At 36.2% G+C, this 16,280-nt stretch overlaps 2 protein-coding genes across 6 annotated transcripts in view; one reads left to right on the top strand and one right to left on the bottom strand.

Annotated features, from left to right (window-relative positions):
• Positions 1-7,092, top strand: part of AP1S2 (adaptor related protein complex 1 subunit sigma 2) — a 29,917-nt gene extending 22,825 nt beyond the window's left edge. Inside the window, exon 5 of one of the 3 annotated variants that reach the window (XM_055269253.2) lies at positions 5,778-7,092. In XM_055269253.2, coding sequence (XP_055125228.1) covers positions 5,778-5,825 — 48 coding nt within the window. In that variant the 3' untranslated portion in view covers positions 5,826-7,092. Of the gene's footprint in view, positions 1-195; positions 3,125-5,777 lie in introns of those variants that run through there. The other 2 variants (XM_055269252.2, XM_055269254.2) reach the window with 2 other exon arrangements.
• A 2,819-nt stretch (positions 7,093-9,911) lies between these two features.
• The window catches only part of ZRSR2 (zinc finger CCCH-type, RNA binding motif and serine/arginine rich 2), a 35,088-nt gene continuing 28,719 nt past the window's right edge, over positions 9,912-16,280 (bottom strand). For 2 of the 3 annotated variants that reach the window (XM_055269246.2, XM_063634566.1), the window contains 3 exons: positions 14,819-14,874; positions 13,146-13,255; positions 9,912-10,429 (listed from right to left, as the gene is read on the bottom strand). In XM_055269246.2, the coding sequence (XP_055125221.1) occupies positions 9,930-10,429; positions 13,146-13,255; positions 14,819-14,874 (666 nt within the window). In that variant the 3' untranslated portion in view covers positions 9,912-9,929. The remainder of the gene's footprint in view (positions 10,430-13,145; positions 13,256-14,818; positions 14,875-16,280) is intronic. The other variant, XM_063634567.1, reaches the window with a different exon arrangement.

Below are 16,280 nucleotides of genomic sequence, written 5' to 3'. Positions count from 1 at the left end.
AATGAGCATAAACTCTTGATGATTAGTTTTTACCTGGTATGATAGAAAATGAAGAGAGAAAAGAAAAAGATGATAAACTGTAATATAAAGGCTCAAAGAACTGGTATTATTTAGGTAAAAGGTTATTTGACAGATTGGTATTATTTAGGCAAAAAGTTATTTGACAGACTTAAACTTTTCTTGTTCTCTCTCCAGAAAACAGAGACTATGTATCACAGCAAGAGTTTCATTGGGTTTAAGAAAGCGTACTAGAATACGTGCTGGAGTACTGACATGCATCAAAATGTAGTAGGATATATAAATTCAGTTTGTAATGACAATTTTGTCAAGTTTGTTTTTATATTTTAGCATTACCTGAAAAGTCTAATTACATTAAATCCCAAGGGATAGTCCCAATTACTTCATTAAACTGATATTTTCATAGGGAATTTTGCTTGGATAATGATCCATTATTGGGGCTTATAATTTATTTTTTACACAGAATATGGAAATAGCTTCAGAGGTTCATTGACAAAAAAACATTCATTAAATACTGTGAATCACTAATGCCATTGACACAGAAGAATTTCCCTATGAAAATGAGAGCTGTGAGAAAATGAAGTAGTTGGGAGTTTAATTTCTTATTAATATGATTTTAAGTTGCTGCTTCATTCCACTATATTCTGAGTTTGGGGAAAAGGGCAGCTATCTCTTTAAAATATTTAGGAATTCTTTGAGGATTAAAATGTAACTGGCTTTTGTCCTCAGATACGTTTGTAATTAATGGTTGTGTAAGTTTAGGGATTTGTTAGATATTTTTCTTGGAACAGTTTACATGATTTTGTAGTTCAACATTTCAAAGTTTCAACTTGAATAAATATTAAAAATGAGGATACTTTAAAGACACTCAAATAAGCAATTTTAAACTTGCTTTCTGGTGGTGATATAATCCCTTTGAGAGTCTGAAGGATGATGGGCCTTCACCCCAGGAAAATTTGTACATCATTTTGTTTCTAATTTCAGGGAACTCTCGGAGCCCCTAGAAGTCCTTCTGTAGACACTCAAATCTGGAGAGTTCGTTAAAATCTGTCTTGAGGATTTTTTAAAAAGTAATATCCTCAGTCTCAGTCAAATTCTTTGGAGTTTTTGCTTTTGTAGGTATAAGTAAACAGTTAAAAACCTTCATTGCTACTTAAAATACCAGATGAGTGACTACTTTTCCAGTTTTTATTGGGAAAGATTTTTCTCTAGGTTCTTTAGTTTATGTAGTACAAATGAACTAATGAGTTTAAACACTGGTGGAAGGGGAATATTCTAATTGAATTTTCGGTCAACTCAGTATTGACCAGATGACTTACACTGAAAATCTTTTCATAATATTAGTAGTAAATATAGTGTTTTAGGATTTTGTAAAATTTCTGGAGGATGTCTGTCATCATTTTGAACACTTTATGTAGTAAAGTTAGAAAAAAATGAATCTAAAGTCTTGGGCATTGTTTAGAAGTTAAATATTCAGCCTTAAACCAAAGAATGAAAGCAAACAGAAACTTAAGTTTTAGTTATCTTTACTGTGAACTAAATGTTCTAGAAATCTGATTGTGTCAGTTTGTATACTGTGTGTAAGAATATATGCATTTCTTTTGTAGCCACGTCATGAATATTTTAATGTCCCTGTGTACTAAATGACTACTCATCGAGTATGCAGAATTTCACAGAGGAAATAGAATGCTGATATACATATGAAAGAAAATATCCTCAGCATCGTGATTTATTATCTTTTATAATAATAGTAGAACATTTCAGAACTAGTACTTTTATGATTGTATTTTTTTCCTGTTCACATTCCAAACTTTTCTGTTTTATTTTCATTCTATATGTGATCTTGATACAGCTCATTCCTCTCTGCAACTGATTTAATCTCATCTTGACAAAATATGACCTAGAAGTGTTTTGAGTAATATTAAATCTTAAACATATACATATTATTAATGAACCATCTGTGATTTATCTTATAAGAGGAAAATATGACAATCATTAAAATGTTTACCAAAGAAAATATAGCTGAAGTGCTAGGTCAAAATAAGCAGTGCCATAATATGTAGTGTGGTTTGATCTTCAAATATTGAGGTTAAAAAAAGAAACTATTTTGTGTGATTATCTTACAATCTGTATGAGCTAATGTGTTCTAATGTATCACATAAAAGTATATGTGAAAATAATACAAGAAACTAAATTTGTACCATTATATAATATTTAAGGTTAAAACATTCAGTATTAAGAAATTTTGTAGTGCCACATTTATTGAATCACATTTGTGCTATATAATATCAAACAATCCCTTTAAGAACTCATTAGAGAGCTAGGTCTGAAGTCTGTTCTGCAGTATCTGTTGCTTAATAATAACTCTTTCAAAGCATTAATGCTGAGTTTATATAGTTCAAAAATTCTAATATTCAGTTTTAATACCTAAATACTTATATTTTACTAGTGATGGCATTCTAATATATTAAGTCCTCATTTAAATACTTAATACTTTGTTAACTGTGGCATTACATTTCTGAATTTTAAAACCTTTAATATTGGTAACTATTGCATATTCTTTTAATAAAACATACAGCATATTTTTTTATAAAAGGAAAACAATTCATTGTTTATATCTAGAGAGCATAAAGCCTAAGTTAAGTAAGTTATTAAACAATAACTTCACAAGATGTTCAAATCGATTTACCACTGAAAGAAGATCTATGAAAATGTGTTTTGACCAAACTTAGTATTAGGCAGGTACACAGATAAGATTTTCCATTCTTAACATTCTCACTGTAATGCACTACATTTGAAGCACCTGGATGTGCTATCAGATGGGAAATTTAGCATTATATATTGGAAGCATTGAGAAACATTGGTCTTTCATTCATTTCTATTTTTCCCCTCCTTTCCTCCTCCTGCCCCACAATATGTTATTCATCTGGTTTTAATGCTACATAAATATGCATTGTCTCATGCCTGTTTGTGTTGGATGCCTTGTGCTAAGCTGTAACAAAATGTTGCTTCTTTTGCTATCTGTATACAGCTGCTTGCTTTAAATTAGTAGATTCTGAAATAGCTTTCCTTGCATGTCTAAAATAAAAGTATTGCATGTACTTCATCTCATGTGAATGACTTTTTCTTTTCCATCCCTCATAAAATTTTATATTTTCATTTATTTTTCTAGGCAAATTTTTTAAATTGTGGTTAAAAACACATAACACAGAATTCACCATCTTATGCAGTTTTAAGTGTACAGTTCAGTTAAGTATATTCACATTGTTGTGCAGCAGATCTGCAGGACTTTTTCGTCTTGCAGAACTGAACCCATCAATCAACAATTCCCCATTTCTCCCTCTCCCCCAGCCCCTGGCAACCACCATTCGACTTTCTGTTTCTATTTTACTACTTTAGATAATAGTTTTTCTGGGTAATTTTGAGCTACAATTTCAGTGTGAACATGTGTAAGTTCCATTTTATATTATCAACAATTTATTTTAAAACTCACTCTACCTTTGCAAGTCTCACAAGAATAAAATGTGTAAATAATTCTTTGAAACTAGGCCTTTTAGAAAGGACAAATATTTTCAATAATGCATATTTGATAAGCAGTATGATTCTCTACAGGAAATGCTATATAAGATTGCAGGCAGAGAGCACATGGGGAAAAGTCTGACCAGCTCCACGGAGTAGCTGTGGGACATTTTTACATGGAGAAGCTGAGAATGTAAACTGTAGGATTCAATGGAGGCATTATTTAATTGATACATTCAAGGCTACATGAATTTTTAAACTATTTAACATTACATGGAAATAATTATTTTAAATTTTTCTTGAATATTTATGAGATTTAGATGTCATTCTCAGTGTATTTAATGCTTAAGGCTAAATATAAATGAAAGAGATTGGCTTACATCACTCTTGGGTGTTACATCATTTCCACTGGACTTTCTTAAAAAACTTTTTATCATGAAAACTTCAAGACTCACGAGTATAGGAAATAGTATAAAGAACCCTCGTGTACATATCACCGAGCTTCAAGAACCATCAACTTAATACTGTTTCCCCAACCACTCCCCGCATTTTTGCCTCAGTATCTTAGAGCAAGCCCTAGACATCTTGTCAGTTTGTCTTTAATACTTCAGTATGTGTCCGTAACAGATAAAGTACCATGCCCAACAAAATTAACAGGAATTAATAATTAATATCTTATGCCTGGCTCAGTTTTTCCTAATTGTCTGAAAAATGCCTTTTTATATTTGGTGTGTTAGAATCAGATTCCAACCAAGACTCTCACATTGTATCTGATTGATGTGTGTTTTAAGTCTCTTTTAATCTTTTAACAAGTCTTCTGCTTTTTCCCGCCTTGCCATTTTTTTTTTTAAACCAGGTCATTTATGCTGCAGGATGTCCTACCTTATGGATTTGGCCATCATACTCATATGGCAATGTTTAGCTGTTCTTACATCCCTCATTTGTATTTAGATCTGTAACCTGACTAGATTGAGGTTCAATTTGAGGGGGCGAGAATACTTCATAGGTTAGACTCTTTTTAAAAAAATACCTATTTTCACTAAAGCTGATTTTTACCCATTTTTATTACTAAGCAGACATACTAAAAGGTCATCATATGAGCTTTATAAGTAGAATTGGTGTATAGTACTTGCATTTAAAAATAAATGCTAAATCATTTTGATTTCAGTTGTGTAACTATATCACCTAACATTTTTGGAGCACTTTTATAAATTAGGCAGAGCCTTAACTCACTTAATCTCAACATATGAAGGTAAGTACTATTATCCATGTTTTCCAAATAAGGAAACAGACCATAGAGTTTAAGTAATTTACTTAAGATTACACCATGAAGTGCTTTATATGCAATTAATATTCTAAGGACTTATGGTTTAATATAATTTCTCTTCTCCTTGTTTTGTGCTGTACCATGATTAGGATGCAAAAGTAAGTTTATTACTGGATGCCAAAAATTTATATTATTTTCCATCATTAAAATATAGTGTTGCCTTTTAATTACAAAATTTGTTGCTAGTAATACCTGAAAGTTGGCCTCCTTAGTCCTTTATTTTGTGATTTGCAAAATCAGCCACTTTGGAAAATTATTAAATAATTTTTTTCTGGATATGCTTACTTTGTTTTGACCTCCTTTGACATTTAAAAACCAATACTGATTGCTACATAGAATAAAAATGCCTTTGGCCCATGGCATTCTTTCTGTATGTGGCCTCTAGTGATGCCATTGGTTGCACTGGGGAGGTCTGGGAAGATAGCTGTTTCTGAAGACTTGCCGCTGTGGACACAGTTAACTAAAAACTCCAAGAGGAAGACATTTCTATAAATGCATGTGACAAAAAGCATGGAACACAACAGTAGGCAAAGAACTGTGGGAACTCGGAGGGAAGGGGTTTTGAATTTTACCACTAAGATAACTTATCTTTCATATATATAATTGAGTAGCAATGATTTCATAAATTGCCAGCAGGTTTGCATTGGGCTTGACTGCTTTTTGCATGACAGCAACGGCATCTAGCACATTGGTAGGTAATTAGCGGGTACTTAATGAATGCTGAAAACGTCCTTTTGTGGTCTCCAATTTTGGGGGCACAAAACCCTAAATAACCAATGGCTGTCACTAGTAGAATGCTACTGTGACATGCTTTCTTGATTCTCTGAAACAAGTATGTTCTTCCATGTCAATGTTTCACATTCTCAAGACTCCCTGGATCTGCTTACCAGAGTCTCACATTTTCCCTCCACAGGAAGCTGAAACCCCACGTAGTGTTCTTGAAGAAATTGGACTGACATAACTCTCCTCCCTTGTTGATGACTTCTTGTGGCATTTCACACACTGTAGATGGTCACTCCCTTCATGTCCATGTTAGCTCATGGTGTAAGATGATGTCTTGTCAGTATTACTGTTTTGCTAAGCCGCTTCATTCATGCCTACACAATTTTTTTTTTAAAAGGGAACTTTAGTTAATTAAGTGATAAGGGACTTAAATATGAATTAGAATGGTGCAGAAAAAGATACCTTTTCTGGATATTTTAAAGTTTAAAGGTCAGTTTCTCTTAATCCGATTATGTGCACATATGAAAATGGCACATATACATGTAAAATCAATCAGGCAGTATACATTTATTAATTACTGTATTTGACAAAGGAAACTCTTAAATTATAATGTGAAACCTGGTTTTATGAAACCAAAGACTAGTGCAGCATTTCAGCATATGTAAAAAAAAAAAAAAGGGAACTGACATGTCACATATCAAATGAATGGAAACTTTGTTGAAACTTTATAAAGCAAATTTACTCCAAAGACTTGTATTGGAAATTACATACCTTTTTTTTTTTTAAAAAAAAAAAAAGGGAATACAGATTATTTTTAATGACTGAATTGGAGTGATACTTCTTACACTAAAAATTATTTCTTAGGCATTCTGAATCTGGGATGAGAAACAGGATTGTTTCACAATAGTAAGCACATAATTTTTAAGGCCAAGGCACATTTGACTCCTCAGATGAATTTTTTGTGGTCATAATCACATACTTAGTTGTTTTTGATGCCCCAAAATAAAGTGAGAATGTTAATTTGCCAGGAATTCTTCATAACAGTATCTTACAAAAAACGTGTTGCTCTCTTCACAGTGTTATGTGTAAAGTCATTGTTTAAAGCACGAATGTTCCCTTTGGGGTACTTGTTAAAGCTAAATTTATTTTGCTTCCCTCCACTTTGAAGTGCTGCACACTTTACAGCAGCTTCCTTTCTTTCCATGGCACTGCCTAGTTAACAGAAGTCTTATAAAAATTTAAAAAGACACGTTTCATATAAAAAAGTGAGAGTTGAATGAGGTAAAATGGCATTAGTTGGCTCTATATTTTTTAAAGCTATATAATTGTTCAGCGTCACTTTTCTAAGTACTTATACATATCTAAACATGTCTTCATGGTTTATATTTTCACTTGTATATGCTGGGCTGGATTAAGCTTTGTTGTGATTGTGACCAACATTCAGGCCACGTGAGCACTGTCTTATCACATCGCCAATTAGTTGTAATAAACGTTCAACGTACAAACACTGGAGTGTGTTTTTATCTCTTTCCAAAAGTTTGTCAAACTATGGACAGCTGCTGAAGGAAGAATTTCTAATTTTTTCTCAGTAAAATGTTGAAAATTCCCCTCCATTTGAATATGGTGGTTGTTATAAGCACACACAAGATACATGGTGGAAGATCTAAGGAGTCTTCATGTACTTCATTAAAAAATAACATGGATTCCATGCTACTGAGAGCCTATCTACACATTTATTTTCAATCAATAAATGCTGCTTTTAAAACCTTGATGCAGTTGGCTTTTCTACTCTTTCTGAATGAACAACTTAGACAGTTACTCAAAAGGTATTTCAAATCAACTGGATTCCTCTTACCTCCTTGTGAACTGAAGGTGCTAGCACATGCAACAGAAAGGGACTAATATTTGCAGACTGTACTACCTAACCTATGCAACAAATCAAATCTATGGTTAACATGATAGTTAAGGGACCTCCTATTACTACAGATAGGAAATGTTACATTCTAAAACTAGGATATTTAAGAAGGAGGCAGGAACTACCATCAAATTAAGTTGCTAGTCTACTGGAAAAAAAGACGTTTATAGGTTTAAAAAGCCTCCAACATGCAGCTAGCTATTCACTGAAAACAGGCTTGTGGGTTTCTGCCAGCAATGTATAGTTGGAATTTTTGAAACATAAATAGCAATCAGGCAATATATATTAAAAAAACGAATAAATTTAAGTTCAAGATGGACATTTACCAGGATAATGAACCAGTCAGTGGTTTAAAAACTTCCTGCCCTTCTACCCTGCCTATTAACATTTGAGGGGAAAGTCATCAATATCTCAGTTGTCTTGAGCTCAAGATGGTGGTTTTCTTTCTTATCCTCCATGATTTATTAAGACTTCAGCTTTGCAGACCACATTTAATTGCATGTATCTTGACTGTATTTAGAAAAGTATTAAAAATATTGAATTTAATGATAATTACTTGGTGTTACTGAAATCAGTAGATAGTTCTAGGTCAATCATTTTCAGGGTGAAGCAGGCATTTAGAGTCTGGAACAAATCCAACTTTTTAAAGTGAAATTATCCTGGACCACATGCATGATTTCTTTTATTGACTACACATTAAAGAACTCTCATCCTTAACAGATAATCATGCAGCAATCCCAATTTTGAGGAAACTTTCTTCCTATTCAAATTTCGTTAACGTTTCATTATTTTACGTATGTTTTAAGTCCTTATTCCCAAATCTCAAATTGACAAATGTCACATGCTCCAAAATTCAAGATCCCAAGTATGTCAATGGAAAGTTACAAAAAATTGGTAAAGCTGGAGAGCATCTTATTTATGATCAGAAATCTAGGTATAATATTTTGCCTGAGGCTTTTTCTGCATTAGGTTCTATTCTCTGACCATTCTGTTAAGATTTTTATACCAGGATTGCTTTAACACTAGGCATATTTAGTACCAATGACCCTAATATTCCTGGAAATGACAAAAATAAACTTTACTCCTATATAAAGAACTTTCCAACACACTATTTAAGAAAGTACACCATGACAGCCCCCAGCTGAAGAGTAGGAGGAAAAAAAATGGACTTTGCCCATCAGTACTTTAAAACTGAGAAAATGAACTTTAAAGCAAAAAAGCTGTTCAGCTATTACATATAGAAAAATCCAATAGATTATTAATAAAAAGCAAACAAGCAGGGCACAGTGGCGCTCACCTGTAGTTTCAGCTCTTCAGGAGGCTGAGCCAAGAGGATTGCTTGAGCCCGGGAGTTTGAGGCTATAGTGCACAGTGATCATGTGAACAGCCACTGCCCTCCAGCCTGGGCAACACAGCAAGACCCTGTTTCTAAAAAAAGGGGTAGGGGGCCAACAAGAATCAAAAAACATTAAATATATGAACACATAAAATTTATCAAATTGGTAAGGATTAAAATTACTTGGCATTGTGGGAGCAGCAAAGTTTATTGACATAATAAATTTTTTATAGTCTACTGGCAGGCAACTTGGAAATATTTTAGCATTCATCTCCTTGATGCAATTTATCCTAACGAAATGATCAAAAATATGTGGAAGTATTTAAGAAAATCCATCACAGGATTGTTTTCAGCACAGTATTCTTTAATAGTACAAAATTAAAAATCTAACGATGAGGATATGGTTGAAAAAACTGATCCATATTGTGCAGTGAATAAAACGAAGAATAGGGCTTGATGAAATATGACAATGCTTCTTGTGAATAAAAGCATATTCAACTGCATTCATATATGTTCTTTGTATTAAAAAATGTGTACATAGGGCTGGGTGTGGTGGCTCACACCTATAATCCCAGCGCTTTGGGAAGACAAGGTGGGAGGATCACGTGAGCCCAGGAGTTCAAGACCAGCTTGGGCAACATGGCAAAACACTGTCTCCACAAAAAAATGTTTAAAAATTAGCCAGGTGTGGTGGTGTGTACCTTGTAGTCTCAGCTACTTGGGTGGCTGAGATGGGAAGATCACCTGACCCAAGAGTTTGAGGCTGTAGTGAGCTACGATCATGCCACTGCTCGTGAGAACCTCTCTCTAAAAAAAAAAGAAAAAAGTGTACACACTAAAACAATGCTCCAATGTTTAGTTCTGTCAGGGTTAGGATTACAAGTAATTTTCATGTTGTTATTTATGTATTTTATGTTTTCTATACTAATCATACTTCATGATTATAAGAGAATAAAAATATTTTTAAATAGAATTCCAGGCTACACAAGGTTCAGCCAGACTTGTGAACCCATCTGCGTTCATAGCCTTCTATCCGAGTATGTAGCAACCATAATAAATAAGATATACAATCATTTAAGAACAAAACTAGTTTATTTGGATTTGGGACTCTGAACAGTTCTGTCTCTATTACCCGACCTCCTCCTGCCACGACTTCGGGACCTAGAGGAACTTTGGCTCCGGCTGCGGCGGCTCCTGCGGCTCCGGCTCCGGCTGCCCCGGCCCCGGCTGTGGTCCCTGCTGCGGTCCCTATTTCTTCCTCTGCTTCGTGAATTGTGCCTCTCCCGACTCTTTGATGTGCGTTTGTGAGATTTCTTCCCCCTGTGACTACTCCTTTTCCTCTCGGATTCCCCATTTCTTTTGTAGGAGTGGTCTGGACTAGGGTTTCTCCTTCCCCGCAGCCTGCTGTAGTAGTCATCGTGGTGGCCCATCCTCTCCCTCCTTTCGGAGTTCTTCCCAAAGGAGGAGCCAGTCCGATCTGGAGACAAGTAGATGTCCCTATTAGCTTCCCAGAATTCATTGTTGGGATTTCTGAACACATGAAGAAAGTTGCAGTGCTTTCCTCTTGGACATTGTTGTATTTCAAATAAACCTGCAATGGCACAGTGATGAAACAGCACTTATCACTGCGTATTCTGAAGATGCTACTTTATCCTTTTCAGAAGGTACATTTCTGATATTTGGATACGCTAGAACTATTTTCTACTGTGTATTATGTAAAAGGGGCTTACATAAATTGATGTCATAATTTGGTTCCCACGATTTCAAACATGCTCTAACAAATGACACTCTGAAAGGTAACAAATCAGAAGTTTTCATTAAGCAGAATAGCCTGTACCCCTATTGGATTATGGTGCAGACTGCCACTGAACATTATCTTTTCCAGTTTTCACCTTCCCACTGATTGACAATTTTGATCCCTGATTAACATCAAATAACCAGCTCTTTGGGTCCCTGTGGTAGCATGGTTTGATGGCACGGAGGTGACAGGCCAGAACCACTGGTCAAAAGAGAAGGCCTGGCCAGGCGCAGTGACTCACACCTGTAATCCTAACACTTTGGGAGGCTGAGGCAGGCAGATCACTTGAGGTCAGGAGTTTGAGACCAGCCTGGCCAACATGGCGAAACCCCATCTCTACTAAAAATACAAAAATTAGCTGGGCGTGGTGGCAGGTACTTGTAATTCCAGCTACTCAGGAGGCTGAGGCAGGAGAATCACTTAAACCCAGGAGGTGGAGGTTGCAGTGAGCCAAAATCATGCTACTGCACTCCAGCCCTGGGCGACAGAGTGAGACTCACTCTCAAAAAAAAAAAAAAAAGGAGAAGGCCTATTAAACATAGAGGAGTCTATATTTTCTTTACACTTTAAGATTATAAACAAGGCCAGGCGCGGTGGCTCACGCTTGTAATCCCAGCACTTTGGGAGGCTGAGGCGGGTGGATCACGAGGTCAGGAGATCGAGACCACGGTGAAATCCCGTCTCTACTAAAAATACAAAAAATTAGCCAGGCGTGGTGGTGGGCGCCTGTAGTCCCAGCTACTCGGAGAGGCTGAGGCAGGGGAATGGTGTGAACCCGGGAGGCGGAGCTTGCAGTGAGCTGAGATCGCGCCACTGCACTCCAGCCTGGACGACAGAGCAAGACTCCGCCTCAAAAAAAAAAAAGATTATAAACATTACACTAATGCTTCAAATTCACTAAGTGCTTTTAATACAGAAGACACTTACCACAGATAAAATCCATTCAAACAATTTTGAGATCTTTGGGGTTCTCAAACGTTTTTTAAAAGCAGTAAATTCCCCAGATATGCACAACAGTTAGAAGTGAAATACCTCTGTACCACACACTATATACAAAAATTAACTCAAACTGTATCCAAGACCTAAATGTTAAGAAATGAAACTATGAGTCTGAAGAAAACATACAAGTAAATCTTTGTGACCCTGGGCTAAGCAATGTCATCCTAGATGTGACACCAAAACAAACAAAAAATAGGTAAGCTGGACTTCATCAAAATGTAAAACTTGTATTTCAAAAGAACATGAAGTGAAAAGAACCTACAAAATGGGAGAAAATATTTGCAAATCATATTTGTGACCAGGTACTTGTATGGAGAATATACCAAGAACTCTTATAACTCAATAATAAAAAGACAAAGAGCCTAGTTAGAAAACAGGCAAAGGATCCAGACAGACATCTCTCCAAAGAAGACGTATTACAAATGGCCAATAATGAAAAGATGCTCAGTGTCTTTAGTCAATAAGGAAGATAAAGCTTTTTTTTTTTTTTTTTTTTTTTTTAATGAAATAGTCCCCTGCTTTGGAGGAGTCAAGGTCACACTCAGAAGCTCCTCACTGAAATCACACTGGATTCCCAGGAACTGACAAAAGTAACTGCCTTTATGGAGTGAACAATTCCACCTCTTTCATCCCCCGAGCCTTTAAACTTAAAGTGTAATGGTTCTTCTGGTTTCCCTTAGCCAGGAATCCTAAAATCTTTCTTTTCCCTTCATAAATGGTTTCAGAATGACAGCATCCAGGAAGACAAGCTTGCCAAAGATTCTGACTTTGTGTTAAGCAGGCATGTATACAGCAAAGAAACACAAGTAAAGGGTAAGATAAGTGCTCCCCAGAGGCATTTAGAGCTCATCTCTTTTCACCTAGGGAACAGCTCACTGAGAGAAATCAGAACATAACCAGGCCTTCAAAACTGCTGGCTACTCTCTGCACAAGACTGGATCATTTCCTGATTGGGTTGCCACTGTCCGATGTCAGTCTGACTGCATGCATGTTTAACTGATCCCAAGCCTACAATTAGCCTCTAGTGCACAGAAGCATGTATTCCAAGTAAGGCAGGAAATGCTATGGGTAAGGTAATGTAGGTGGTGATGACGGAAGATTCATTAGGGATAAAGATGGAAAGAAAGAAACAGCTCAAGTGAGGTGAGCCAATGAATAGAAAATACCTCTGAAACTGCAACAAGGGAAATGGGGCTTCCATAGACGTAAACTACTCAGGCTTCCTGATTTGTCAGACACAGAGCCCAGGACTGAAGATTGGCCCAACTCTCACCAATACGTTGTGACCTCAGTCACTTCATCTATCAAGTGACTCATGAGGTCGGTTACAGATCTAAACTGTGGTGTTCTTTATATAAAGTTCTCTGCTCATCTACTGTGTGAGGCAAAAAGCTATGCCTCACCACTTGAAAATACTGGGTTTCCCCCAAATACTGGGTTTCCCCCAAAGAATATTCCTTTATATAGCAGTGGAACAATTGAGGAAAAAAATCATCACTTTGTCTTTTACCACAAATCGCCATTTTCCAGCGGGTCACGGGGCAGAATTCACACTGCAGCTGTCGCCCTGCATACCATCGTCCGTTAAACAGAGAAAGGGCTGCTTGGCATTCTTCTTCCCTTTAAACCAAAAATCAAATGATATGCTTTACAGTAACTTCCTAATATGCAGATTAGCGCTACTATTAATTAACCCCGTTATTAGTTTACTGTAGGACCACCAAGTTCACTGATTTTATACCTAGGGAAGAGTCATTAAAATGTTCAAGCTCCCAAAGCTCACAATTTATTCAGGAACCCTTTTTACTAACCCTCGGAGAGGTTTCAATGCATGGAAATTGGCCTGAATGAAAGCGTCTTAATCCAAAAGATTGGACCATTAAAAATGCAGAAGTGTTTTCCATTATTAGGGCCTATTCTTTCTCAGATAGGATTGCTGTTCTTCTTATTACACTGGTTAATTTAACCCATTAGCCATGGTATGGCCTAGGCAAACAGCAAGATAAGAAGAAATGATACATTAATTGCTCTCTTAGCTGGTCAAATGCACACTAAGATGATTTTGGGCTTCAATCTCTGGCTCTTTCACTATAAATGCTTTTATGTTCTCTATTCTAGTTATCCCTTATTAGTTTGTATTTTAATCATTAAAATTATGAGTAATAATATAACCATATTGTAAAACATTCAAAACTATGTAAATATATAAAGAATGAAATATAAATGTATTATTTTTTTCTTTTTGAGATGGAGTCTTACTCTCACTCTGTCCCCCAGGCTAGAGTGTCGTGGTACAGTCATACCTCACTGCAGCCTCGACCTCCTGGGCTCAAGTGATCCTCCTGCCTCAGCCTCACAAATAGCTGGGACTACCAGCACATGCCACCACATTTGGCTAATTTTTAAATTTTTTTGTAGAGATGAGGTCTCTCTTAAAGCGATTCTCCTGTCTCAGCCTCCCGAGTAGCTGGGATTACAGGTGCCTGCCACCACGCCTGGCACATTTTTTGTATTTTTAGTAGAGATGGGGTTTTGCCATGTTGACCAGGCTGGTCTCGAACTCCTGGCCTCAAGCAATCCTCCCATTTCAGCCTCCAAAAGTGTTGGGATGACAGGTGTGAGCCACCATGCCCGGCTTATATTATTTTCACATCCATTCTATATTTCTGTTTCAACTCTTAATATTTAAGTTTTAAATATTTAGATGTATTTAAACTTAGTTTTATTTAAATATTTTAAAATATATGAAAGCTGGGCCAAGCACAGTGGCTCATGCCTGTAATCCCAATACTTTGGGAGGCCGAGGCGGGTGGATCATCTGAGGTCAGGAGTTCGAGACCAGCCTGGTCATCATGGTAAAACCCCATCTCTACTAAAAATACAAAAAATTAGCTGGGCGTGGTGGCAGGCACCTGTAATCCCAGCTACTCAGGAGGCTGAGGCAGGAGAATCACTTGAACCTGGGAGGTGGAGGTGGCAGTGAGCTGAGACCACGCCATTGCACTCCAGCCTGGGCAACAAGAGCAAAACTCCGTCTCAAAAGAAAAAAATAAAATAAAAATAAAAACATAAGAAATAAAATATACAAAAGCTATATATCCAGTGGAAAAATCCCAGACATCAACAGAAACAGAACAACAAACTGTGACAAATCAGGAAGACATCCACAAGCAGAATACTTACGACTGGTACTGAACATATACATTGCCCCTCAGGTGAGGTTCCAAATTGCAGCTGACCTAGGGAGCAATGAAGAATGCTATCACAAAAAATTCAGGAAAAGAAACCAGCCATTCATCAAATGTTGTTTGTCCAGGCTAACATTCCCCAAAGTAGTTACCAATCAAAGATTGCAAAATAGAGATACTAGCTGACTCTTGCATCTATTTAAGGCATACTTGGCACATGGCAGCATGCCTGATCCCTGTTGGTCCAGGTCTGTTTTCTCCCACAAATATGAAATGTTTCACACATCCATAAAAATACAGAAGATATCAATCAGCCTATATATACACTACCCAGATTTAACACTAACGTTTTCCACTTTTGAATGAGAATATTTACATATGTAAAACATTAAAGACCCAGTTGAAGCCCTTCTATCCCATTCTTCTCCCTCCTCCATCACATAGGTGAACACTCTCCACAGGCTGAGTGTAGCCTTCACATTCCAAACACAAACACACACATACATACATAGACCTACACAGACACAAATACAAATACACAGATACAGGCATATATACATACATCATATGCACGCCAAAACCCACACATATGTATCATACATATAAATGTCTATTATCTATAATGGGTATACACATATTTATGTATACATATGCAAAGCAACAGGTAATATGTATTGATAAACAACATACAGTGTTGCTTTGTATGTTTTAAAATTTTACGTAAATAGTATTTATTCCATATTCTTTTTTCAAGATGTAGTCACATAAACTTAACTACTGTATACTGGATATACCAAATAATAAAACTTATCTACTCTAGAATGATGGTTTTTCAAGATGCTTCCAATTTTTCATCCACAAACAGTACCGCAGTCAGCATTCTTCAACAGGTCTCTGTGGGTATAAAGAGCTCTCTACTGTGCATAGCCAGGAGTGTGCCAATTTATAGGTTACACGTACCTTCACTAGGTATTGACCAACTGCTCTCTGAAGTGGTTTTACTAATGTGCACATCCTCATCTACTCTTGGTATTAACAGAATTTATAATTTTTTGCCTCATAGGGGTGAATATCATCCCATTTTCATATGTACTGTTCCTATTACTAGTTAAGTTAAATATTTGATCATTTGCCTTCAACAATGACAAATCTGATTTGTTTTTATATAATAGTATATAAAAAGGTCCTCGAATATTCATACTAGTGTTTGCGTTTATGTTCAAAATGAATCTATAATTTTACAAATTTGTTCCAGAGTATTTTTCTTAGGGTATCCAAAAACGAGCAGGATCCATACTCAATGAAAGTTTGTAACACCACCCTTAGAAGGAAGAATAAAAGGCCACGGGAATCCATGTCAGCTGTGCAAGCTAGGGTGAGAGAACTCTAAACAAAAAAAATACGTTGTGGTGGTTGTGGTTTGTGGGTACAGCCTGTTGCAAGTAAGGGTGCAATTT

This window comes from Symphalangus syndactylus, chromosome X (assembly GCF_028878055.3).
Source record: "Symphalangus syndactylus isolate Jambi chromosome X, NHGRI_mSymSyn1-v2.1_pri, whole genome shotgun sequence".
NCBI classification, from domain to species: Eukaryota; Metazoa; Chordata; class Mammalia; order Primates; family Hylobatidae; genus Symphalangus; species Symphalangus syndactylus.
Note: the sequence above shows the minus strand (reverse complement) of the source record. Positions and strands in the feature narration are given on the sequence as shown.